A 26,830-nucleotide genomic window follows, 5' to 3' on the forward strand; every position below is an offset into this window, starting at 1 on the left:
CAGGGAACTGCGGGCCCTCAGAGAGAGGAGGGCATTTGCGGGATGGACGGCAGTCCCCTGCCTCCTACACTAAAGGTCCCGGCGACCAGTGGCAGGTTTTCCTACAGGGGGCCATTGGAAGTGGCGATGTGCTCTCCGTGGGATGGTGAAGCCGTTCCCTCATAAGAGGGTATGGGATCTGATGTAGAGACCAGCATAGGGCCCTCCTCCGCCTCCCTGACCAAACAGGCACAAGGGGCTTACACGGTGCCTAGGCCTCCTGCCTCAGGGACACTGCCAGATTGCTCAAAATTTCTCAAAACCTTACCCATTTTTAAACAAGCAGATCGCGTGTGCAAACACACGCAGGCACACACGCATGTACACACACGCACCCACACACACATGCACACACACACACCAGAGCCAGACAGCCTCATCTGATCCCTTTGGGAGTTGTGTGTGAGGGCCACACCCTTGGAAATGCGCAACGACACGATGCGAAAATACCCAGTTGCTCTTGTTTGGGTGATAAGGGACCCTTCCCAGCAAACCCCCCGGGAAGAAAGGTGCATGGGGGAATAGGAAGCCTGGCCCCAGTTGGAAACGCTCGTCACCAGAAGGTGTCACCAGAGGCCCCCGGTGCCGTGGACGCAGCTGGCCTCAAGCCACGTCTTCCTTCTTCCCCGCAGGTGGAGATCAGCCCCCTGGAGAATGCCATCGAGACCATGCAGCTGACCAACGACAAGATGAACAGCATGATTCAGCAGCACCTGCACGACCCCAGCCTCCCCATCAACCCCCTCTCCATGCTCCTCAACGGCATCGTGGACCCTGCCGTCATGGGAGGCTTTGCAAACTATGAAAAGGCACGTGACATGCCCGCAGCACGGCCCTGTCCTGGGACAGACTGTCTCCAGACGCTTATGTCCAAGCCCTGAAAGTGAGAGCGCTGCTCTCACTGACCGACCTCAGCAGGGACTGCGCCAAGGCCAGGCCGGGAGCTCCCAGAGGCGCCCCGTGCCGGCTGTGGAAGGTCCAGGCCCGACCCCAAGCGTGACTCTCCTGGACACTATCCCCCCAGGTTGGGTTGATGGAGCTCTACAGGGCTGCCCTCAGGTGGCTTTCAAGAGTTCTGGGATCATCAAAGGCCAAGAGATAGAGTTTTAGCCAAAGACGAAAGAATTAGAACATCTGGGATAGGTGGGCACGGGAGGTAGGGGAAGAAGGACGACTGGTCTCCCTGGAAAATATCTCATTAGGAATGAGCAGGAGTCAAGGACACGGGGTGTGGTCCAGACCAGGAGTCTACATTTTTTTAAGTTCACTTATTTTGAGAGAGAGAGACAGACAGCACGAGCAGGGGAAGGGCAGATAGGGAGGGAGAATCACAAGCAGGGCCTTGGGAATCCCCCACGATCATGGCCTGAGCCAAAATCAAGAGTCGGCCATTTAATCGACTGAGGCCCCGGGACGGCCCCGCTCCCTGTTTTAGTACTCAAGTCTGGAACTTGGCCGCGGCCATTCATTCCTTAGTGTCTGGGGCTGTTTTCCCGACCTAACAATGGCAGAGTCGAGGCCCTTCCCAGAAGAGTGTGCTGAGCCCTTGTCCAGACGGAGTAAGAGCTGAGACAAAAAGGGCACCTCCAGAGAGCCGGCTAACAGGAGTGACTGTCCTGGGCAAGGAGGGAGCACTCTGCCCTCGGCAGCCGTTAGGTGTAGGGCAGGCCCAGGGCAGGGGGCAGGGTGGGAGTCGGGGGCAGGCAAACGGCTGGGGAGCCGCCACCCAGCGGGCGGAGCGATCCAGGTCACCTGTGGCTTTGCTGGCTTCCGAGGACAGAGGTGCCACCCTACGTCGCCCCCTGGGCTGCCCGTTCACTCCACTTGTTGCATTGGACCTAACCAGACATTTCGCGCCCAGCGCTGGGGAAGATCCATTCCCTGCGAGAGGCGGGTCTGTTCTATACACGGTTCTGTCCCCAGGGTCAGGCGCAAAAACGTGGGTCGGGTGAGCGGCGTGCTGAGTGGCTCTCCCTGTCTCCACAGGCCTTCTTCACGGAGCGGTACCTGCAGGAACATCCAGAGGCCCATGAGAAGATTGAGAAGCTCAAAGACCTGATTGCATGGCAGGTAAATGTCTGATGGCCTCCCAGCTGGGCCGGAGCGGGGAGAAGAGCCGAGTCGAGACCCGCATCCACCCAGGCCAGTGCGGACGTCGGCCACAGTGCGTGCAGCCGTGTTTGTCCCCCAAGAACCACCCCCCCACCCCCACCCCCACCCCCACCGCTGCCGTGATTAACTCAACTCCTAGGCTGCAGTTGTGAATCTGAACACACAGAAAGTCCTCTCTTGCAAATGAGCCTGATCTGTCTCTGCTAGAAAATCTCTGTGTGGTGTTGACAGAATAGAGTATGAGAGGTCGCAGCCTGTCCCTGGAAAGGCGCTCTCGCCCGTGCTGCCTACGTGGGAGGCACAGGTGGGCCACTGCAGAGCATCCACCCGTCGTGTTCTCCCTGGTGGGGGTCTGCGGGGGGTCCTCCTTTGTGTTCTCCCTGCTGTAATTCTGTATGTTATTATTGTGCTTCTCTACTCCGGAGGCCTCTGAGTCTTTCCTTAGAGGGAACTGGTCTTAGAAGGACAGGTCCAGAGGGTGTCTTGTGTCCAGTGGGAAGTAACTTGTTCACTTCGTGAGCCTGGTGGGGGGGGGGGGGGGGGGACATCCAGACCGGTTCTCTTGGAGCTCTGTCTACACTTGCCGTGTACTGAGGACGGCTCACCTTCTCAGGCTCCGTTTTCTCATGGGGGCGGCGAGGAGGGTACTGGCTGACCTAATCCCCACACAGCAGGCTGAGTAAAGGGGGCTGAGGGAGGGTGGAGGCCGGGGTCACCCTGCGCCTGGCCAGCAGCAGACCCCAGGCCACTTTGTTGGGCCGGGGGTCCCAGGCTGCCACTTGGGGCCCTGACACATGTGAGGCTGTACCTCTGAGGAGACATCTGTGTGGTCACTTTGACCCTGGCCTTCCCAGAGCCTCACCTCAGTGGCTTCTTCATCAGCAGCACGCTAGCCAGTGTGACCTCTCAGGGTCGAGTGGGGCTGAGCTCTGGATTTGAGCCGACTTACAATATATGTATGTTTCCTTGTAATAAAATATACCTAACATATAATGTAACATCTTAACCAATTCAGAGTACGTTCAGCAGCATTAAGGACATTTGCACTGTTGTGCAACCATCCCTTCCCTCCATCTTGCCATCTTGCCAAAAATCTCTTCGCTAACCCTCCATTCTCCCCTCCCTTGGAAACCACCCTTCCGTCTCTATGGATCTGATCATTCTAGGTACCTCGCGTGAGTAGAGTCCTGTGGTATTTGTCCTTCCGGGACCGGTTGATTTCACTCAGCATGATGTCTTCAAGGTTCATCCAAGTGGTAGCCTGTGTCAGAAATTCCTTCTTTTTTGGGCTAAAGAGCATTCCACTGGATGAATGGACCACATTTTGTTTGTCCACTCATCTGTCAGTGGACATTTAGGTTACTTCCACTTTGGGTCGGTCGCGAATAATCTTGCTATGAACATGGGTGCACAGGTATCTGGTTTTTTCCTTGCTTTTATTTCTTCTGTGTGCATATCCAGAAGTGGGATTTCTGGATCAAATGGTAATTCTGTTGTTAATCTTTTGAGGAATCGCATCCTCCATGTTTTTGTCCATAGTTGTCATTTTCTGGTTTTGTTTTGGTTTGGTATTTTACAACAAGCCATCCTAATGGATGTGACCTTGCCACAGATCTGTAGGCATCTATTTGCATTGGAATTACTTTGTGATAAGAAACCCTGGGAGCTGGGCCCAGGGCTCTTGTTGGCCAAGGATGGTTCTCTGCATGAAATGTAAGCCTCCTGTGGACAGCCTCCCTCTGTTTCTAAAAAGAGAGTGTAAAAGCCTGAACGATTCCATTTTAGAGGTTGTAGAAACCAAAGGCCACAAAATTCAAACTCCATTGAAGGCTATAAAATCATTGCCACCCAAAAACTAGTTTGGTCGGCAAAAGTTGTATTGATTTTTTTTTTTTCTTGTAAGCTTTTACAGCAAATTGGATTTTAAGAGTTTCAAGTCCTACAGAGGAAAATAATTTGTTCCCCAGAGAGAACTTTATGTCATCACCCCTAATAACTATATTAAAGGATGAATTTTAAAGCAGCTCACAGGAAAGCTGGAAGAAGGAATCCATTTTCCAGCAACTTCATTAAATCAAAGAGTGATGAAAAATACATATTCAACACATTTCCTGTGACTTTGCTTTCATTTGCAAATGTTTGGAAACTCATACTTGGGTGTAATTGAGTCATACGGTCATTAAAAATAAGAAGTTTGGGGTTAACAGGATGCTGTCTTCCGTTTTTGTTTGTTAGTTATGTTGGGTTTGTTTTTTTTCTGGAAATTCGCATCAGGGCAGAGTGAGGTTTTCTCTTGGGAATCCCAAGGACTTGTTGGCAGAGTTTCCATCACTGATGTGCAATAAACATATCTCCATGCCTAAAATCGTTTGTGAAGGCTGGGTCTTAAGGGCCAGGCAGCTCTCCATTTTGCTTTTGCCTTCCCCCAACCAGGATGGTCCTGACATGCTTCTCCCAGGTGGGAGCTAGTGACTGCCGTCTGTGGGCTTCTTCCAAGTTTACAGCTGACGCCAGGTCACAAGCGAGCCCCAGCCCCTTCCTCAAAGGCACGGCTCTGTCCTTCCCCAAGAAAGCTTGTTAAGCATCCCTGCCACGTGTCCAAAGATGAATCCGTACAGACTTGTACTTAACCTCTATGTTGTGTACATATTTCTCTTTTGAAATGCACAAAGATAAAAGACCAAACTCACTGGTCATCCCCAGGTGATGACAGGCGTGACTGTTGTCACCAGGGCCGGTGCTCCTAGAGCCCTGAGCAGTGCTCCCAAATGTTCTGTGCTGCTAGCAGGCCATGAATTTGTGTAGGGGACGCACAGGGGCAAACTTCACATACAGCACTGCTGTTTAGAAGGGTGTCTTTGGAGAGCAGGCTGTGTGTTCACCTTGAACGACTCAAGGAGTGCCTTTGGGGATGTCCTCTCTCCTCTCTGGGCTCTGGAAAACTTTTAAGAAATGCAGATTCCTGAGATCTACTCCAGAGCAAACCAGGACTCCAGGAGTGGAGTTTAGGAGCCTGCTGGGAGACTCTGATGCTCATCCAGGTTGGAACCCACTCAACTACGGGGTCTCCAAAGATCACTTCAAGCCTCATTCCATGGCTTGTGTTTGTATATTAAGCACCCAACGTGTTGGAGTGTTTGCATAAAGCATTTTCTTATGTGCAGCTGCAGTTCAGCCCCAATCAGACACGAAACAGAGGCAGAATCCCATCCTAGAAGAAGGTTGTATCGAGGGCCTGGTGACGTGATCAATTCTCATACCCCATAAATTTCACCTGTCAAAGTGAAGTTCATGTGGCTCATTAGGTACCAGGAACCTAGACCAAATGGACTTAACGTCAGGCCAGCAAGTAGCTTCTTTGATGTCCAAGAAACTGGCCAATTAAGGCTCTTAAGCAAACCAACAAAAATTGCAGAAACAATTAGACCACATTTTGTATGTTTGAAAAAGGTCCATTCTACAGAAGAATGCTTGCCGTGTCTCCAGTGGCTGTGCTTTAAGCTCAAGACAGCACCCCATGCTTGCTGTCGCACCCAGATGGATATGACACATTTACCATCCCACCAAAAGCTGTCCCCAGTCCGCCTTTGCTACTATGCCCCACGGCAGGACTCGGAAAGCAGAAAGATTAATGCGAGCATTTTCTACTGACGCACCTGAACACACCGTGGCGAGCTCTGGGGAAGCTGCCATCTGCAAGAGTAATTCATATGGAATATTAAATCATCGCATCCACTGTGAAGTCTCACCTGCACACTGTCCTTTTGGCGGTAACTGGTCAGAAAGGGATACCTAACGTGCACCTTGGGTGTAGACCCAACTGTTGGCAAAACCAGCTTTGTGCCCATGCAGCCCAAGGGCAGGCTGCGTGGGTTGCTGGGTGGGTTGTACCGTAGGAGCACTCCTTCCGTCTTTCCCTGGAGACCACAAGAGGCAACCGCTGTGTGCTATAAATGGCAACCAAATACATTTCATGCATTGATTCATCTTGATAAGATTTCTTGAATTTGTTCGCATGAAATTCAATTGTGTGCTTATTATCGTTCTTACTAATAAATCTGCTCATTTAGGTTGGTGTTCTGTCATATTAGGAAAATCTGTTTTTAATCAGTATTTTGATTTAATTATAAGTTATTAAGAGGAAGCCTCTTAGCTTGATTGCATTGAAGAATGTCTAACTCCCAGTCCGAGCCTCCGGAGGGGAAGCAGAAGCTGGGGAAAGCAAGCCCTCCCTAGACCCCCACTCCTCAACACCAGTGATTCTGGGGGGGTCTCTGGGGCTGGGGAATGAAAATGTCTCCCTGCGACGCTTTTAAAGGTCAGCTACATCCCCACACTTGGCAGTGAAGTGTTGGCATGGATATTTTGTGACTGCAATGTTGGCAGAGAAGTGATTATTTTTAGTTTTAAGGAAGAATAAATTCGGTTTTCCTCTCCAAATAAGAAGATCCTTCAGGACTATAGATCACATATAATTAGATTTTTACATTTTCGAATAGGGTTCTCAATCGCCTATACGGGCTATCTTCTGGGCTAAAAAATCTCTGCACCGTGACATGACCCTTTGCTAATAGGTCAAATTACGGCAAAACAAATTCAAAATGCAGTTCTCCCCAAATTCACGTGAAAAGCACAGATGAGTCTGTTCTGGGATTGGTCCACCGAAGGGAGTCAAGTCAGGCAAAGACACTGAGTGGCCATCGTGTGCTGAGCACACTGCACTAAACGTGTCCAATTTAAAACACAAAGGATTCTAATTTGAACATTTTGGTCTTTGGGGGTAATGTGCCTGCTGATGACTTTGATTCACGGTTTGATTTGGAAACAAAACAGTTGCATTTTGCACACAGTGCCACTTTCTGCCTGGTGTGTGCTCCTCTCTCGAGACCACTGACCAGGAAATAAGTAGGGTTGACTGCTGTGTTTTTCAGATTCCATTTTTGGCTGAAGGGATCAGGATTCACGGAGACAAAGTCACAGAAGCACTGCGGCCATTTCACGAGAGAATGGAAGCCTGTTTCAAACAGCTGAAAGAAAAAGTGGAAAAGCAATATGGCGTCCGAACCATGGTAAGCGGGTAGCCTTGCAGAACGGATGTCTTTGCGTCATATTGTCCTACGGTGACAGGCCATGGGCAGAGTGAGTAAGATGTACATTTGGCGCCTGCTTGGGATTTAAAAGACCTCGGCCCCTCGTAAGTCCATCTGCCAGGAAACCGGCAGACTCTTTTCAATGATTGGAAATGTGAGTGTGCGTAAGCGTTCATGAATTTGCTTGATCACCAAATACCCTGCTCACCTGCTGTGAACACGACCTCCCCTTAAAGTGGTGAGACCACAGAAAACCTCACAGAGGCCTCACCTACAGCCGTACATCACCCGCGGAGGGTTAAGCAACACATGGGGCAACAGCACTCTTGATGTCCGAAGGCGGAGGTGGAGCCTATACCCAGTCCAAAGTCGGAGTCTTTGAAGCGAGTTGCTGTGGGTTAGTGAGATCTGAAATTGTTAGCAAGGACTTCACCTCTTAAAGGAGTGGGCATTGGTCTAGGCCAGGAAAGGTTAAGCTGGAGACAGGGAAGGAGGTGGGGAGAAAGGGCTCACTCACCCGGCAAAGGCTGGGCGGCCAGAACTCGAATGGCACGCCAGAGGCCAGTGTAGACATAGCCGTGCCTTGGGCAGAAGAGAACTCACAGGAGAAGCTGGAAAGGTGCCCAGCCTCCAAGAGCCTGGGACACGGATCTGGGGCGGGAGGCTTTGCTCTGGATGCGGGGGCACAGTTGGGCTTTTGCTAAGAGTTTGTGGAAGGTTTCTGAGTGGGGGCTGGGATCAAGCTCATGATAAAAGATTGGCCTGCAATATGTAATGAGGCAAAATATCTGACAGGAGAAGCCCTGGTAATAGTGGCACAGTGTTTACAGGCCACAGTGTAAGTGGCGGGCTTGAGATGCCGTCCGGGAGCCATGCCTTAGCAACACGGGGGCGAGGCCCAGCGCCACAATGTCGTGTGAGGTTGTATCCTCACGGCCTCTGGGAGCCTTGGTGGGTCCTGACCTTGACTGCTCGTGGACTCTGGAGACGTCGGGCACAGCAGATGACCCCAGGCCCCCTTTCCCAACGTTCAGAGGTAAGCAGCAGCGGGACAAAAGAGGCGGCGAGGCTTGCAGTCTAGGATCCCAAGCCTGTGGCATGAGGGAGGGCAGGGCACACACGGCTTCCACTTTCCTGCCAACGAAAGGCTTCTCACATCGCACAGCACTGCCCGCCAGTCCCTGAAGAACCAGGCGTCCAATGCAGGGCCCATTCTGGATTCTCGTTTGGCCCGATTCCGTCTGTCTGCTGTTCCCTCCAGCTCTCTGTTGCTCTTTCTGTTGAACTCCCTTCTTTTCTTCACAGATTCATCTCACTTAGCAAACACTAATTTAGTGCGAACCATATGCCAGGGAGCTTTCCAAGTGTTTTGCAAATATGAACTTGCTTCATCCACTTAACACTATGAGGGAGGCACCGCGGCCATCCCCGTTTTACAAATGGGGAAATGGGGACACAAGGTCATACCCTGGCCGTGGTCACTCCGGCCGCCGATGGAGTTGGAACCCCGTCCATCTACCTCCAAGTCTGCGCTTTTAGGCGCAACTCTGTAATTGACACGGCAGAGCGTTTCTTTCTCTGGCTCATGTGGTCGGAGGCAGGGAAGAGACCGAGAGGCCCCAGAAAGGAGCCGATCTGGCTGCGACTACCCCGCGTGCTCTCCCGCCCTGACCGCCCTCGCCTGCTGTGGCTGGGCACCAGTTCCCCGTGGCATCTTTGCCCCGCACCCAGCAGGGTCTGAGCCTGACAAAGCCAGGAGAACACAGCCTCTGGGCTCTGGTCTGGAAACTCAGCCTGCGGGGATCTGGAGCTGCCAGCCCAGCCGGGGCTGCCACAGGTGCACAGGCTTGGGAACCAGGGTGCCCCCTGCCGGCTGCACCGGACGACCCTTCGCGCCGGTCAGAACCCTGGAGCGCTGCGCGATCGCTCGGGGGCTGCGGCTCAGTACGGTCAGGTGGCAAGAATTTCAGAGGGCATCGTCGTCCGTCTCTTCCAAAGTTTTACACCACTTTTAAGTCCTTCTAAGAGATACACACTTGTGAGATCTCCAGGTTTTCGTACTAAGTGAAAAGATTCCTCTTTTATCACTCATATAATTTCTATTTCAAAATGACAGAAACCTGTCGGGCTCACCAAGCACCCTTCATACTCCTGTCTCTGCTGGGATTCATTTCTTCCGCGCATGCTTGCTGCTGGGCACAGGGGAGAGGGGAAGCAGGGGCAGGAGGTGGGGCTATTGCGTGGGTGGTGGTGGGCGGGGGGCAAGGGGGTGTCCCCCTACTCAGGGAGCTGCAGCCGTCCTCGGCTGGAGATTAGCGATTTCCATCCACCACATCCTGAGACGGCATCGTGCCCATCAAGCGGACCACCTCTCTGTAGGGGGCTGCCAGGGCAGCCCCCGACCCCAGCCCAGCTAGGGGCCAGACAGGCTTACTGGGAGGGCGATCCGGGAATCGAATGAAGGGTGCATTTTCTCCCCTTGGGTGCTTTGTTTCCCGGAGCTGCCTCCCTGAGTCCATCCTGGGACCCCAGACACAGGATCTGCGGTCAGCCCTCCCTTGAGCAGAGAGACAGGCAGATGTCCTTGTCATTCTCTGAGAAATGTGACAATAAAAAGCAGTCTGGTGTGAGTCTTTCCTGCTTTATCTGCTCTGAAAACTTGCAAGCATCTCAGAATACTTTGAAAAGCAATGTAGTATCATCCCATTAAAAAAAAAAAATGGATTTAAAAATAAAAACCCCATAGAAAAGACATAAACCATTTTGTCAATTTTTCGGATCCAGCCGAAGCCAAAGACAGAAACAGAAGACTTGGACACTCTCTGACTTCTTAATCCACAGGCGGCTCTGCCAGGCCCCTGGGCTCACTCCACCCTGGCCTTCCCCTGGCCGGTGCTGGGGCTCAAAGGAGCCACCGCTCCCCGCACAAAGGCTCACAGCCCGGCTTCTCCGGATGCTTAGGGAGTGAGCGGTGCAGACCCCCGGGTCCCCGAAGAAGGGACCACAAGTGCCTGCCGTATTCAGCCCCAGCCCCTGTGTCTGCTTCAAGGGCTCCTTAGCTTTTGTCTGCCTTCAAGCTCATGGAAAGGATCTCTGCGTTTGTCACACAATTCCTGTCCCTCTTCCTTGAAGCTGAGGAGCGAGGGAACCACACCTGGGTCCCCACTTTCTCCACCCTTGTCTCCACCGTCCCTTTACCCCCCACCTCCCCCCGAGACTGCTTGCCACCGACTCCTCCCCGGTCCCCCTGGCAGCCCCCGGCCGGACGTGCACACGGAAAGCACACAGACTTCCTCCCCCCACCCCCTCGGCTGACTCTCGCCCTCACCCCGCACCAGGGAGAGCCCACCAGGCCTCCTCCAGGCCCCGCGCCGCTTGTCCCCGGCCTCCCCTGTGCCTCACGTTCTCACTTCTGCTGTTCCCGGAGGCCCCTCCTGCCTCCGGCCTCCAGGATTTCTCCTCTCCGGGCCTTCCCTCCAATGGTCATCTTACCAGGATACGTGGAACCCTGGGGTTCCTCAGAGGCTCCTCGGGAGGCTGAGATGATAGTTCAGCTTCTCCGGTTCTGTCTGTGGGAGTTCAGTGGGGTGTTTCACCAGGGAGAGAACTTGGCTTGCAAGGCTCACAAGAGTAGTCCTGTCCCCCAGCACCGCCCCGCCCTGCAGCCTCTGAAGGGTGGGGTCACCTCCTGACAGCATGCACGAACTCTCCTCACTCGCCCTGCCCTCCTCCCCACGCAGCCCTTCTGAGGGGCCAGCGTGTCACCCTCTGGATATTTCCCGAAAAGTAGGAAACGCACCTGCTTCTCACCCTACCCGGTGAAACACTTGTCGCCACGCCCTCCCCCGCCCCCCAGAATCCATGGGCAGCAGGCACCTGTGGTGGGTCAAGGGCAGGCACTTGGGCTCAGCTGGAAGACAATGCAAGAACGTGTCCAAGCCTTTGGGCAGGGCAGGGCCGGCCTCGGGTAAGAGAGCCAAAATGAGCTTTTGCTTCAGGCTGTGGTAATGACAACAGCAAGGAGAATGGGAGCTGCCACCAGAGTGTGCCAGAAGCCTGTGGGCTTCACCTGGCCTCTCCAGGTGGGGTGATTATTCCCTGCAGCTCCTCTGGAGAAAGCCGAGCTCAGACGGGCTCCATATTCCACGCGAGGTCTGGTGGGTGCCAGAGCCAAAAGTCTGGCCGTATTCTCACTGCGCCCTCCCCACCCCCACAGCCCTGATGCGGGGACACGGGGACGTCAGTTCGCTTGGGGTGTCCTGGGGCTGGAGCTGCACCTGTCACAGCTGGGAGAAACTCTAAGTGCTTCAGATGCAAAAGGAAAAGTCTGGATTCTTCCATTTCTAGAGGCTCTGCTCAGTCAGGAAGGAGTGGTGAGGCAAATGGCCCGGTGGGTCCTGTGGCCACACCCAGTGTGTGCCCTGCAAGGGTGGGACCCCGCAGTGGCTTCTGTCCCTCCCTGGCCAGAGCCTGCCCCCGTCACCCCCGTTCCCTTTACTTTCTGGCCATACTCGCACATCCGCCCAGGATTCAAGGTTGCGTCTTGAGGGACATCACCAGCCCTTTGTGGGATGGGATGTTCAGGGGTCTTCTGGGCCTTCCCAAGAGCTGGAGTGACGTCCTGGTGTCCTGGCTGGCATCTCCGCCCCCTGGTCCCTGACCGGCCCCTCCTGCACCTGCACACCTCATGCTCGCATTGCTTGCATTGGTACAAAGATCATTTCGCCAGAGAAACGAAAACCGTCGCGCCAGGAACAGGGCACCCGATGTCGGACAGGTCACATTTCTTCTCCGTGCGATGTCCGGCTGCATTTCCTGGAACTCTGCGTGTCCCTATGTCTAGTAGGTGATGGAATAGAGAGGCAGTGTCTCCCGAGCATGTTCGTCACAGGATCCTGATGCAGCCAGTTCTCTGCCCTTCTGCTCCTCTCCTTCCCCGGGTCCAGAAGGGGCAGGTGGAAGCTGTTGCAGGGGAGAGGTGGGAAGGCAGCCCCTGCAGGGTTGGTGGGCGGGTGTTCAGGCTCCCACCTCCGAGCCGTCCACAGATGCTGCTGCTGTGGGAGAAATACCGAGGGACGGTGTGGGTTGTGTGAGGCAGAGGCTGCCCGTAGGTCCCATTCAGAGCATGAAGAAGGTCGGGGCACCTGGGTGGCTCGGTCAGTTAAGCGTCCCAACTCGTGATTTCCGCTCAGGTCATGATCTCACGGTTCGTGAGTTCAAGCCTCGCGTTGGACTGAGCCGACAGTGCAGAGCCTGCTTGGGATTCTCTCTCTCTCTCTCTCTCTCTCTCTCTCTCTCTCAAAATAAATAAACTAAAAAAACAAACATTGCAGGAGATGTCAGAGAGAAGGGCAGTGGCCAAGTGGGCAGAGGAAGGGGTGAAGGGCGGCGGATGGGTGGGGCGATCAGGGTGGGCCTAGAGCAGCAGACAGGACTCTTCCTTGAGAGGGTCAGGAACAGTGGGACACGGAGCAGTCCCGGCGCCCAGCCAAGAGCCAAGAGGATGAGCGCCACGCATCAGATCAGAAAGCCAGGGCGGCTGTCTAAGTGTGTTTCAGAAAGGCTGAGACGTGCATCCTGTAGACTTTGAGTTACTAGGTTTCCTATAGGTAACATCTCCGCAATTTGGGCTAATTTGTAAGAAACAGTTTCCTTTCTAGTTTCTTCATAAAGGCCAATTAATGACAATGGACGTCTCCCCGAAGACATTCCACGGCGCCGTCGTCGGTGGGGAACCCAAGACCCACCGTCTGTGCAGGCAGATTCCAGCGGCGTTTGGCTTTGAGCCAGCGGTTGCCAACACGTGGCCCACTGACCTCTTTGTAAATCAAGATTTATTGGAACACATCCGTGCCCACTCGCTCTTGTACTGTCTGTGGCTGTCTGCCCGCGACGGTGGCAGAGCTGAGCACTGCAGACAGAGACCCTACGTCCCGCAAGCCTAAAATTCCTATTCCTTGGCCGTTCCCAGCAAGTTTACCAACTCCTGCATGAAACTGTCCCTCTGTGATTGTGAACCTTTTACGGCCAGAGAGATAACACACAGATCAAGTAGGATTGCATGTGCCAGACACCCGTTTAAGAAACAGGCCCACTTCTCAGGCGTGAAAGTAGTGTTGTTCAGTAGGTAAGCAGCAGTGGTCCCGTCTTCTACAGGTGATTGACTGAGGGCCAGTTTCAGTGGTGTGGGGCTGGGAGGTGGTGGGGGGAGGGGGGTGGAAGCCACACGGAGAGGAGGTCCCCAGATCCTCAGGGTAAAGGGAGGAGCTTCTGCTGCATCTGGCCTTGGGGTGAAGGTCATTAGCATTTTCTAGGTAATGAGGTATTGATGCGTGCTAGGTATCAGTGACCCCTTGTTTCGGCAACAGAGGTCGTATTTCAGAAAGAAGAGGAAAACTCCATCCAGAGACCATTTTTCTCCCAGAATGCATGTCTGTCTGGGCCCCTACGGGGCCAAGAGCAAGAGTGTGAGCAGTTCCGGCCTCAGCTTCCTCTAACCCGCTGTCCCAGCCGCTGCAGGGAACGAGCCCATCTTTAGTCAAGCAGCAGGAGAATCGTACTTTATTCTAGAGAAATTCAGTCATTACGCATCCGTGTATGCAGGTGACCTGCGTGGTTTGTCAACACGCAGAGATACACAGAGTTCATCTGATGGGCTTGCAATTCCTTTAACGACATTCTGGATGCTACTCTGTAAGCTTTCTGGTCCTTACGTTCCACTCTGGCTTCGAAACAGGTGGATGCATTGTAGTCTTGGTAAAGGAAACTGCATTTAAAGTTCTTAAAAACAGGAAGGTTGTGATAGTTTTCACACTATCAGGTAATGTTTCAAAAAAACCCTGAAATGCTCATCATTTTCGTCTTTAACTCTGAATGGGAACACACTGTTCATGGAAGTGTGGACAGTTTGGGTCTAGAATCCAGGCTGCTAAGATCACATGGTCCCAAGAGTCTGGCCATGCCAGGCCTGACATCTTTTGACACAGGAGCATTAAACAAGCCTCTCTCTCTCTCTCTAATTCTCCCTCTCCCTCTCTCTCTCAGCCCTCAAGTCTGGATGACAGAAGAGGTAGCCGTCCCCGGTCCATGGTCCGATCCTTCACGATGCCTTCTTCGTCCCGGCCTCTGTCGGTAGCTTCCGTGTCTTCCCTGTCCTCAGACAGCACCCCTTCCAGACCAGGCTCCGATGGGTGAGTCGGGCTCAGCAGCAGGGATGGGGCTTGGAGGGTCTTGGGAGGAGCTACCAGCGCCCTGGGTTTGTTTTATCACAGATGGGGATGTTTTTTAAATCAAAACTGTCTTTGAAGCTGAAACCCACCTCCCCCCCCCCCCAAGACATTTCAACTGTAGTGCCCAACATGACTATCAGGGTCTTATGAGCTTTTTAGAAAAAAAAAATTCTTTGGGACAGGTTTCCATCATCTTTGAAAACCTCCAGCGAGGGTTCGTTCAGTTCTGGAGATTCTGGAAGGAGGGCAGGACTTTCCTTGCTGGCTGTGTGCTTGTGCTTTTCGTCTCCTGCTCACTCCTGTGGTGTCAACGCCAGTGCAGGACTGTCACACACAGTCAGCTTACTTGAGGACTTGGTAGGGCCACCTTCTTTCTACAAGACTTCTCTGGAGACCTCATTCTTGCCACTGAGCGCCCAACAGCACCAAGTGACTAAAAGGGAGACAAGAACGTAATAGGCTAGTTAATACTGCTTGAGCTCTCACTGTGTTTCTTGCATTAACTTTGAGTGTTAAAAAATACCAATAACTTTTGGGGCGCCTGGGTGGCTCAGTCGGTTAAGCGTCTGACTTTGGCTCAGGTTACGAACTCACGGTGTGTGGATTTGAGCCCCGTGTTGGGCTCTGTGCTGACAGCTCGGAGCCTGGAGCCTGCTTGGGATTTTGTGTGTGTGTGTCTCTCTCTGCCCCTCCCCTGTACTCTCTCTCTCTCTCTCTCTCTCTCTCAAAAATAAATAAAACTCAAAAGAAAATTTTTTTAATATCAATAATTTTTCTGTGTTTTTGAGTAGCAAACATGTAAAGTTGGTTCTTATTAAATAAAAATAAGCAGTGTCTCGTGCAATTTAAACATCGGAGAACAACTGCTAATTATTTTACGGTTGGCTTTGTACAGTTGTGTGTCTGCAACCCCATTTGGTTTTCCAAATTTCCATTTTCCATCGCCTTCCCAAACCCCCGGGCTCCTGGCCCCCGCCTCACGCAGACACACACTCCCTGAGCACCCCAAGGGACAGCTCAAATCCAAGTGCCCTTTGTTGCCCGTGACCCGTGTGCCCAATGGAAGACCGAAGACTAAACCCACAGTTTTTTCCTTACCGGTAATTTTTATCAGTGTCTGCTGATAAAAGGCCAAATCCATATGGAAATTCTCAATTTAGAGGTGTTTAAAGCAGGTGTTCTTGTCACTTAGAGAAGATGGCTAAAGAAATGGAATTCAGCTTTCCCCAAGCAAATCCCCAAGCCAGTTATGAAAAGGTCTTTACATTTCCAGGAACGTGGGGGTGCGGGCGGAAATGGATGTGGAGGTTTCAGACAGAGGCGTGACGTATCACACACATGACTACACACCCCCTCCCAGGAGGCATTGTTTAACCTTGAATTAGAAGGCGTCTCTATTAGAGTCCAGATTTTTGTTCATTCTAGGGTTACCACCCTTCTCTCTGTAATTAATGTGGAGAAAATGAGGCTTTGGTCCCACATGGCACAGGTTACCTGCAGAATAAACTTCATCTGGTCAGCAGGTTCTCAGACTGTGAAAAAAAATTTTTTTTAATGTTTGGTGGTTTGTGTTTTGGGGTTTTTTTGGGTTTTTTTTGTGTTTTTTTTTTTGAGACAGAGAGAGACAGAGCATGAGCAGGGCAGGGGCAGAGAAAGAGGGAGACACAGAATCCGAAGCGGGTTTTTGGTTTTTTTTTTTAATAATTTTTTTTAACGTTTATTTTTGAGACAGAGAGAGCCAGAGCATGAATGGGGGAGGGTCAGAGAGAGAGAGAGAGGGAGACACAGAATCTGAAACGGGCTCCAGGCTCTGAGCTGTCAGCACAGAGCCCGACGCGGGGCTCGAACCCACGGACCGTGAGATCATGACCTGAGCCAAAGTCAGACACTTAACCGACTGAGCCATCCAGGTGCCCCACATAGTGTGTGAAAAATTTTAAATGTAACCTGTCTTTCTCTAGGTTCTCCTAGATGTATGCAGGTTCTTCCCCCTGAGCTGAAAGATATCCACTGGTCTTTTTATTTTGTTTTCTTTTCTTCCCTACATTAATTGTCTCAAGTTATGCAAAACCTAGAATAAAATCATAAGGATTATTTTGTTTTTCTTGACTATATCCCCTGTGGTGTATTTTTCATTCCTGTGCCTTATTTATTTTATAACTAGAATTTTACAGAGTTGTTTTTTTTTTCAACTTTTTTTTAACATTTATTTATTTTTGAGACAGAGAGAGCCAGAGCATGAATGGGGGGGGGGGGGGCAGAGAGAGAGGGAGACACAGAATCGGAAGCAGGCTCCAGGCTCCGAGCCATCGGCCCAGAGCCCGACGCGGGGCTCGAACTCACGGACCGCGAGATCATGACCTGAGCTGAAGTCGGACGCTCAACCAACTGAGCCACCCGGGCGCCCCGAATTTTACAGAGTTTTTAAGACATTGTCACGCCTCCATCCATGTTGGCTGTCCGTCCGAACTCCTTCCTGCTGCAGAGAATGAAACTCTGACCTGAGAACTAGACCCGGTTCTTCTCTCTCCCGATATGACTTACTAGGACAGAAACAGGGTGGACCCCTCCCACCCCTCAGTCTTGTGCTAAAATAGCAAACCACAATTGCACATGGATGTGTGCGCACGGAAGCTAGTCCAAGATCCATGTACTCAGTAGACTCACCTCTCACGAATGTGCATTTATACCAACCCGTTGGTGTTGTAGGCACAAGGGTGGTGGTGTCTTCTTTGTGTCTTGAGACTGGGGACATCCAGCCCGCAGCAGTCAGGGGATGTCGAGACTCCCCAGGAGGTGACAAAGCCAAAACCCTGGGTCTTCTAGCTCAGTGGTCAGCTGAGAAACTAAGGGCTTCTCCTCCATGTCCCTATGAGCCGAAATCGGCTTGCTTCCCACTGACTCATCCAAAAGACTTTCAAATTGAAGCACCAGCATATCTGTAATCTTGAGCTGGCCGTAGGAACTCGGTCAGAATCAAGATACCAGAAATTTCTTTGCGGTAGAATCTGTCTATTTCTCCCCATTGCATTTATGAGTGTTTCAGTACGAATCTCTACAAGGTAAGGGCTCCCCTTCTGAAACACACCCCAAATACCCTCTTCTCCATCTACAGTAACGTCTCACTATCTCCATGACACGTCCGCTCAGACTTCACATCTCCCCCATCCTCGGATGAGTGTGCTCTTTTTTTCCAGTTTGTTCTTTTCGGATGGCAAACACAGACTCTCTCTGGTGCAGCTGGTTAATATGTATCTTAAGTCCCCCTTGGCCTCTCTTTTTAAATCATTCCTTTCCTGTAAGTTGTGCCAGTTCCCGGTCGGTCGGCACGGAGACTCCTTGTGAACGGGTTGACATTTATCTGCAGGGTGAGAGGCAATTGTCCTCCTATTAAGCCATGAGTGATTTACAGAACCATGTCCTTTAGGTTTGCCCTGGAGCCTCTCCTGCCAAAGAAAATGCACTCCAGGTCCCAGGACAAGCTGGACAAGGACGACCCAGATAAGGAGAAGAAGGACAAGAAGAAGGAAAAAAGGAATAGCAAACATCAGGAGCTATTTGATAAAGAATTTAAACCCACCGACGTCTCCCTGCAGCAGTCTGAGGCTGTGATCCTTTCCGAGACGGTAATTTCTCAGGGACGGGGAACTTTCCCCGCTCTGCCTTAGCTTCTGGGACCTCCCTTTGCTCCGCATTTAGCCGATGGAGCTGTCGGTTGGATTTCATTGAATTTTCTATTAAATAGTCCCCTGAAAATCTGGGGTCTACCCTCGACCCTGTCCTTGTATGCCCCAGTGCTGTAGGGCATCCAGAGGCTCAGATCGGAGGTCTCTTCTCCCGGGGGGGTGCCCGGGTCGGCAGCCGGTGATGCTGGGCTCCGTGCAGCAGTGTGGTCCTTGCATCCAATATGCATCCTGACGTCTCAGAAGACGAACAGGGATGCTTTTTTCGTCTGAGAACGATGCTCTCTGTCGGCTAACGCCTTCCCCTTGCCCCTTCCTGACCAGAAGTCTCTAAGCCCCAGGTACTGCCCCGAGTTATGAGCTGCTCAGCCAGAGTGCCAAAGCCCCTCCTTCCGGGTTCTGCACACAGCCCGGGGTTCCGTGTTGGTCTCCCTGCCGTGTCTGCCCCACATTTACATCGTTGGCACGTTTCAGAAGGACTCCGCAATTTAACCGGACACGTGCTGGTTAGTTGACGTTAGAAACGGATCCCAGGGCACCCTGCTCACTGCACGGTTCCTGGGCAGTGTGAAGGCAGTGGATACCCGTGCAGCATGTCCTAGTTCCGGGGCCAGGCCTGGGGGCTGCTGCTCACGGGACCCCCCAGCCGTGTGGGAGGCCTGAGGGCAAAGATGGGGCACCGGCAGCTTCTGGGGTGAACTTTATTCAGAACGTGCTTTTGGGGGGTGCCCGGCGGGCTCAGTCGGTCAGGCGTCCAACTCTTGATTTCAGCTCAGGTCACGATCTCAGTTTGTGAGTTCAAGCCCCACATCGGGCTCTGCGCTGACAGCACAGAGCCTGCTTTGGATTCCTTCCCCTCTCTCTCTGCCCCCTCCTGCTCTCAGAAAATAAATGAAAAAACGAAAAAAAATTTTTTTTTTTCAAAAAAAATTGAAAAAAAAAAAAGAAAGTGCTATTTGTAGACTGAAAGCAAAGAAGAGGCTCTCACAGGCTGCCAGCTTCAAAGGTTACATCAGGCCTAGGGCCGCCTCCCCCTGGAGACGATGGGCACTTACCTGGACGGCGGCCAGGAATGTGCCTGCCCCGGGCAGGAGCCCCTCACCTGTCCTGGCTGTGATTGAAGGGTCGCCTGGCAAAAGGGCTCACAGGGAACCACCTTTTAATAAGACATATTTCATGGCTTGTTTATGTCTTAAACCCAGAGAGTACGTTTCACCCAGACTGCGAGCCACTCAGAGCAGCGGTCACATGTTGCTTGGCTGTCTAGAGGGAGAAGGCAGATTCGAGAGCCACGGTGTGGCCTTCAAGAAGGTGAATGCCTGTCTGAAGCCTTCAGACACAGCTCTGACTGCAGCATAAGCATGGCCAGGGCTGTCAGACCCCCCCGCAGAGGGGGACAGACCAGAGGCTGGTATTGCTTCCCAGGTGCTGGTCCTACAGCAGCGGGACAGAGAGGTCTCTGATGAGCCACCCCACGCTCTCTGTCCACCACCCGAGAGAGTTGGGGTGCCCGCGACCTTGCTGGCACTAGCCAAGGCCACCTTCTCTTGAGCCCAGGATAGAGATCTCAAGTCTCAAAACATCAGAGCTGGGTGGGGGAATTAGCATAAGCTAATCAGCTAGTGCCAGACGCTCTGTGTGGCCATTCATATATTTGTGCATATTTAGGCTCCATTTTCAGCCGTTAAAACCAAGGCTGAGAGACGTTGCACCACATAGCAGACCTGCTCACAGCGAAGTTGCTTGAGAAGCGGTCGAAGGTCTTGCCAGGCGCTTCACATCCCATACGGGTTCTGTCCCTCCCGGCCGTGGCCCTGTTTGCTTTCAGGGACACTGGCAAAGACCGTCTGGGTTCAGCCAGAGTGGGCCTCCCCACAGCTGGCCTGCAGTGGCCTCAGCAAACCCACGGGAACGCACCGGGGTCGGAGCACAGAACCTTGACCCCCGTCGGCCTCTGACGCCTCCCAGAATGACCACAGCTGCTGCAGCTCCAGGGACAGGAGTCCCGGCCTCTCGCTGGGGGCAGACTTACTGTTCTTGGTCCAGCCCAGCTGCCTGTCTCTCCACAAAGGGGCCTCCTCCTCTGGCTGACAGGTGTCAGCAAGGTCTGTGAGTGCACGCGGGCACCCGCAGTTTCCTGTGCCAGCCTCCTCGTGCCTGCACCAGCCGAGTGCCACAGGGCAGAGCAGGTGGACGGGTCGGAGGCAGGTTTACTGGAGCGGAAGCAGCACCGGGGGGCAACACAGTGTTCCCTGCACCCGCTGGGACAGCCTTGACTTTTGCCCGGCACCTTGCCTCCTAAGCATCTGCAGAGGCTTCCTCTGGTCATTCTGTGGGGCTGCATTCGGCTTCCTACTTGATTTTGCATCATCCACAATCTCCTGACCCTCAGCTGAGACTCAGAGCCTGGGGCAGGAGGGAAGATCTTCCAGGTGTGATTTGCTTCACACTAGGAAAGCGTCCTTCTGTTTTCTGAGTCATCAGAACGTGCCTCATGGGACAGGACAGTCGCCAGTCCACATGCACGCTTACCCTGTTCCAGGCCTCCCTCCCCCCGCAGCAGTGTTCGTCATATCTTGGCTTCTAGAGGCATCGCCCTCATCTCTGCCTCCATGTTCCCCTGGTGTTCTTCCCGTGTACGTATATCCGTGTCCAAATGCCCCCTTTTTATAAGGACACCAGTCACATTGTGTTAGGGCCCTACCCTAGTGACTTCATCTGCAAAGGACCCTATTTCCAGGTGCGGTTACAGTCACAGGTACTGAGGGTTAGGGCTTCGACCTGTGAGTCCTGGGGACCCAACTCAGCCATGGCAGACCCTAACTGTGCTCTTTCCTCCAACGTAGATAAGTCCCCTGCGGCCCCAGAGACCGAAGAGCCAGGTGATCAACGTCACCGGAAGTGAAAGACGTTTCTCGGTGTCCCCGTCACCACCATCCTCCCAGCCGACACCCCCTCCGGTCACGCCAAGGGCCAAACTCAGCTTCAGTTTGCAGTCAAGTGAGTGGAACATTCTCTGCTTTGGGATTCGTGGCCTTGCTCTGTGGCTCCCTCTTTGACCAGAGGCTCTAATGGTAGGCTCGCCTCCTCCTCATGTAGTGAGTCTCCACAAGCATTCAACTTACAGGGAGCCCCCCTTGTGGCACCAGCAAATCAGTCTCCCCGAGTTCCCTGGGGGAGAGTGTGCTCTCAGAACCTCCCATGCAGCGGGGTCAGCATGAGAGGCACACGGACAGCCTCCCTTTTTGTATCACAGGAAACGGAGCCACACGAGGGCCTTGGACCTTCCTGTGTCCAGGAAGAATGCAAAGTGAAGAGCTATTCTTAAGAGCTAAGCACATAACTAATTTTTCTAGTTTTGCCCAGTTTCTAGGGTTGCAATGGCATATTACCATCAACTCGTTGGCTGAAAACAACAGAAATATATTCCCTCACCCTTGTGGAGGCCAGAAGTCAGAAATCAAGATAACAGGGTTGCTTCCTTCCATAGGCTCAGAGAGACATTCTGTTCCATGCCTGTCTCCCCACTTCTGGTAGCTTCTGACAATCCTTGGCGTTTCTTGGCTTCTAGATATACTACTCCAGTCTCTGCCTCTGTCTTCGTGTGGCCTGCTCCCCTTATAAAGACACAGGCCATTGGCTTTAGGGCCCACCATAAATCAAGAATGATTTCATCTTGAAATCCTTAGCTAATTTCCTCTGCAGAAAGCCTACGTTCAAACAAGGTGACATTCTGGGGTTCTGGGTATACATGAGTTTTCAAGGGACACTAGTCAAGCCACTACAAGTGGGAATCAGCTTTTTGCCACTAAATTCAGGTCTGCCAGAGAGGAGAGGTCTTGGCAAGAAGAGGGTGGCAGGTCAGACTCATGTTTTGGTTGCAGCACACCATTCCAGAAAAGCCATCATAGGTAATGTGGCCACATCTCCAAGGCCAGTGCCTCCTTGTGGCATCTCTGGGGACAGACGGCTGACCTGAAAGGCACTGTGGCCTCAGGAGGCCAGTCATCGCCTCAGCATCAAAGATGAAGCCCCACTTCTGGTGTGTTTTTTTATATAAGAGGAATGATCAAATACATTGCAAACCCAGGAGAACCCAGCTTCCTTCCTCTGCCCTGCACGGAGGCTCTGGAAGGCACACACAGTTGCCCTTTGCACCTGGTTTTCTTCCTGGGAGCAGTGGCCATTCCAGAGACTCTCGGGTGGGGAGTCAGCACTGCACGACAGGTGAGCCGAACAGGCCGCTGGGAGGCAGGCGGTCTCTGAGTGTTACATCCTTACACCATTACCACAGACTCTTTGTTCTAAAAGCGTTGTATTATTCCCTTTAAGTAGTTAAAAACAAGCACCATTGTAGCCGCTGCGGAAAGCACTTTGGTGCTGCCTTGATGTGAAACGTAGGATCACCATATGCCGCAACAAATCCACTCCAGGCCTATGCCCCAAAGAATTAGAAATAGGGCTTCGTTGCATACGAATGTCCACAGCAGCATTCTTCGCAATAACAGAAGGTAGAAACAGCCCAAGTGTTCATCACCTGACGGACGGATAAACAAAGTGTGCATCAAAGAAAAATCCGCGCAGTGGAATACTACTCAGCCATAAAATGGACTCCATCTCTGCTGTATGTTGCATCACGAATGAACCTCAAACACATCATGTGAAGTGAAATGAGCCAGACACAAAAGGACAAATATATGAGTTTGCCTTCGTGAAGTATCTAAAATCGGCAAATTTGTAGAGACAGAGTAGAGCGGAGGCATCAGGGGCCAAGGGAGGGGGCGGGGGCCATTTTCGCTTCATGGGGACAGATTCTGTGTTCGCGATGATAAGAGAGTTTTAGAAACAGATCGTGGTGATGGTCGCTCAAGGTTGTATCAGTCAATGCCACTGATTTATACAGTTATGGTTAAGATGGCAAACTGTATGTTATACGTAGTTTATCACGATGCAAATAAGCAAGTGATCACGAGGGCAGATATTCCACCAGAAGCCTTTTCTCTCACTACCCTTGATTCATTGACAAGCCTTCCTCAGAAACCAACAACTTCCCCCAGGAAGCATTTCCCTAATGAAGGATTTTTCATCCAGTGGGCCACTGGGGAAACCTCTAAGAGACCCATCAGTTTAAAAAAAGTCAATTTTCCTCAAATATAAAAAAGAAAAACAAATTTTTTCTAAGAGTCTCAACAAGGGTTGAGAAAGGATCCTGTCTTAATGATTATACTTCCATTTGAAACTGGCTAGTTTTTCAGTTTACTTTAAAAATCAATTGTACTTCCCCTTGGCTTCTTTAAAGTAACAGCCACAGTGACCGTGACCGCTAATAACTTCACTTCATACAGTCGTGGGTTTCCCCATTGAGAGAGATTTGAAGGGCGGGTGACTGGCTGTGACACCTCGCTGTTTAGATCCCACCAACACAAAGAGGCCCGAGGAGGGATCCTTCGGGGCCCGGGGTGGACGTGGCTGTTTTGACAGTGGATTGATGCCTCCTTTAAGCTCCATTTGTAGGTGTCTTTATAGCATTTAGCGTTCTCTTTCTAGAACATGCCGTTGGGAGGGGGGTCCCCCCCTTCATCTTCTCTACCCCTCCCAGCTCTCTTCTCTCCCCAGTCGACATGCACGTTTCTGCCTCCCCTTTCCCTGGAGGGAAGGTGAAGCAGCCACATGGTTGCTCTGGCTCAGCGGGGACATTTGATTCTTCTTTTTTTAAAAATTTTAATGTTTATTTATTTTTGAGAGAAGAAGAGACAGACAGAGTGTGAGTAGGGGAGGGGCAGAGAGAAAGAGGGAGACACAGAATCGGAGGCAGGCTCCAGGCTCTGAGCTGTCAGTACAGAGCCCAATGCAGGGCTCAGACTCACGAACTGCGAGATCATGACCTGAGCCGAAGTCAGACGCTCAACCGACTGAGCCACCCAGGCACCCCGGAAGGTTTGATTCTAAATCGATTCGGTTTTCCAGGTTTGGAGCTGAACGGCATGACCGGCGTGACTGGGATGGACACGGCCGAGGTCCCGCCCCCCCTGCCTCTCAAGGGCAGCATGGCAGATTATGGGAACTTGATGGAAAACCAGGATCTGATCAGCTCGCCGACGCCCCCGCCCCCTCCTCCTCACCAGAGGGTAAGTCGGCCCGGAACCTGAAATGTGGGCTTTTTAAAATCATTCCCTCCACAAAATAGAAATCCCTCCTTCCTGAGATCAGCACGCGTGCTTTGGGCCAGCATTTGGTCTTGAGAAGTCAAAGCGGTGGGCAGTCCGCCCACGCGATCTTGGTTCTGTGTCATCCATCACTGCAGAGGGACACGCTTCCAGATGTGGGTCTCAGAGCAAGGGAAAGGGGGAGAGGATCCCGACGGGGTCAGCGGGCCAGGCTCGTGACCTCGGAGGTCTTCTGCTTGAGGTGCAGTCGTGCAAATTCGATTCTGGAAAGCAGCTTTTCTGTGAGATGGTTTACGTGACTTTTAAAAGAAGCGGGTCCTGTATGGGGCTGGGCTCCCACCGGATGCCAGCCTGGCCCTCGAGAAGCCCTGAACCTGACAACAGAGTCTTAAAAAACCATTTGAACCGGTCCCTCTGTTACCAGTTGACAGTTCTGGAAACACTCCTTGGAGAGCCAGCCCCCATTCCTGTCCTGGCTCGCTGTCCTGGCTCCTCTGTTTGCTCTCGGGCGGCTGCAGGCAGAGGTCAGCGTGCCCACAGGGGTCAGCATGCACACGGGGGTCAGCGTGCACACGGGGTTCGGCGTGCCCACGGGGGTCGGCGTGCCCACGGGGGTCGGCGTGCACACGGGAGTCGGCGTGCACACGGGGGTCAGCGGGCACACAGTGGATCACCGGTGGACTGACCCCGAAGCCCCAGGAGATCTGTTTCCAGGTTCCTCCCTTCCGCGGCCACATTATTCATAGCTTTATACATTTAAATCGCTGCAGAGTGAAAAGTAAAACATACCCGTGCACACGTGCAGCAGGTCAGCAAAGTCATGACATGGCAACAGAGCTCCCATCGAACACTGAAGACGTGAGGTTTATAATATGACTGCAGGTTTCTCCTAACAGCTACGTACATTTTTCCCCCTTAAAAATCAATACAAATCCTATGTACCCGCTTTTCCTTTCTTTTTCTTTCTTTCTTTTTTTCTTTCTTTCTTCCTTTCTTTCTTTCATGGGTACTTTTTTATGGAGTGCTCTGCAAGTTTATTTTCTCTCTTCTTGTGAGAAAGCACAAGAGAGAAGGAATTTATTTACAGTACCCGTACTTGATTATTCCTCTTACATAAAAAACAAAAACAAAAACAGAAACAAAAAAAAAAACACCAGAAGTGGGGCTTCATCTTTGATGCTGAGGCGATGACTGGCCTCCTGAGGCCACAGTGCCTTTCCGGTCGGCCCTCTGTCCTGTCTCCAGAGATGCCACAGGGAGGGACTGGCCTCGGAGATGTGGCCACATTACCTATGATGGCTTTTCAGGAGGCCGGAGTGGTTCATTGCAACCACGAAAACATGAGTCTGACCTTTTCCGCAGACTTTTAACTACAAGTTAGAAAGAAAGGAGGCACAGGGGGTAGAGTGAGGACAATGACCGGCTGGGGTGTTGTTTTCCTAACAGCTTACTTAACCGATCCCACCTTTATTTTCATATCTTTATTTCATTGGAGAAGCAGGACCGTGCCCCAGTCTGTCCCTACACCGGCGACCTGGAAATTCTGAACCTGGAAACATTACCGCATCCATGTGGTTACAGATCAGTTCAGGGGCCACATTTTATCCCCGTTTTGTCGCTGCATCATGTGGGGTGACCGACGCCACACTGATGCCACATGCTGCCGGGTCGGGAAGGAACACGTGTGCACCTTGGCTCCCTTTCTGAACGGGTGGCGGATTCAATGAGACTAAGAACCCAGGTCTCTTTGCCGTTTGCTTCCCGTGCGATTTACCTGCAGCAGAGGTGCAGTGACGTGCCCGTGGAGCAGTGTCATCATCGGTTGGAAGTGGTGGCGTTTCGAGGCCGCTTCCCTCCGTGCTGGCCCTGCGGGCTGTTGTAGGATAAGGATCACTCGTCTGCCCTGGGGGGTGATCGATACCTCCTGTCACTGTCATTGATCCGCCCCGGGCTCGTAGTCAACCCTGATACTGGCTGTTGCCACTTTAAGCTGTCGTTTCTTTGAAAATGGCTCTCACAAGCAGTGATCTGAGCTATCGTTTCGCTGAACACTGATAAACCCACCGTCTTCCCATTTGGCACAAAGGGCATTTGCAGTGTCTCGCTTGTGTCCTGCTGTGTCAGCCTGGCCCTCGAGGGCTCGCCCTGCCCTGTCCCTGTGGCTTTCACAAGTACCTAAGCACCCCGGTCATCGCGTCCCTTAAATAGGCGTCTGCTTTTTTTTAACTGTGCTTAATAACCTTAAGAAAACTTAAGCCTATTATTTTGCGTGACTTTTCTGTAACGCCTCAATGCCAGTCCCTGAGTTCTATCTCTCCGTATTTATTCTCTTCTGCACGTGAAGCCCCAGGTCGTCTTGGTATTTACTTGTCTGTGAATCGGGAGGAAATTTGGGCAACGAGGAAGAGCCTACAGCACCACTGTTTTGTCCTTGAAACTCCTTCCCTCACGTTGGGCTAAATGTGAGCCTCCACCGAGAGGCTGCTAAAAACTCCGCTCCGACCTTTCCT

At 52.2% G+C, this 26,830-nt stretch overlaps 1 protein-coding gene across 3 annotated transcripts in view; it reads left to right on the forward strand.

The window, feature by feature from the left end:
* DOCK1 (dedicator of cytokinesis 1) overlaps positions 1-26,830 on the forward strand; it is a 528,588-nt gene that overhangs the window by 499,280 nt on the left and 2,478 nt on the right. For 2 of the 3 annotated variants that reach the window (XM_058698107.1, XM_058698106.1), the window contains one exon: positions 672-935. In XM_058698107.1, the coding sequence (XP_058554090.1) occupies positions 672-920 (249 nt within the window). In that variant the 3' untranslated portion in view covers positions 921-935. Of the gene's footprint in view, positions 1-671; positions 936-2,025; positions 2,110-7,082; positions 7,221-14,285; positions 14,432-17,897; positions 18,097-20,999; positions 21,154-24,120; positions 24,282-26,830 lie in introns of those variants that run through there. The other variant, XM_058698109.1, reaches the window with a different exon arrangement.

The sequence above is a fragment of the Neofelis nebulosa genome, chromosome 13 (genome assembly GCF_028018385.1).
Source record: "Neofelis nebulosa isolate mNeoNeb1 chromosome 13, mNeoNeb1.pri, whole genome shotgun sequence".
NCBI classification, from domain to species: domain Eukaryota; kingdom Metazoa; phylum Chordata; class Mammalia; order Carnivora; family Felidae; genus Neofelis; species Neofelis nebulosa.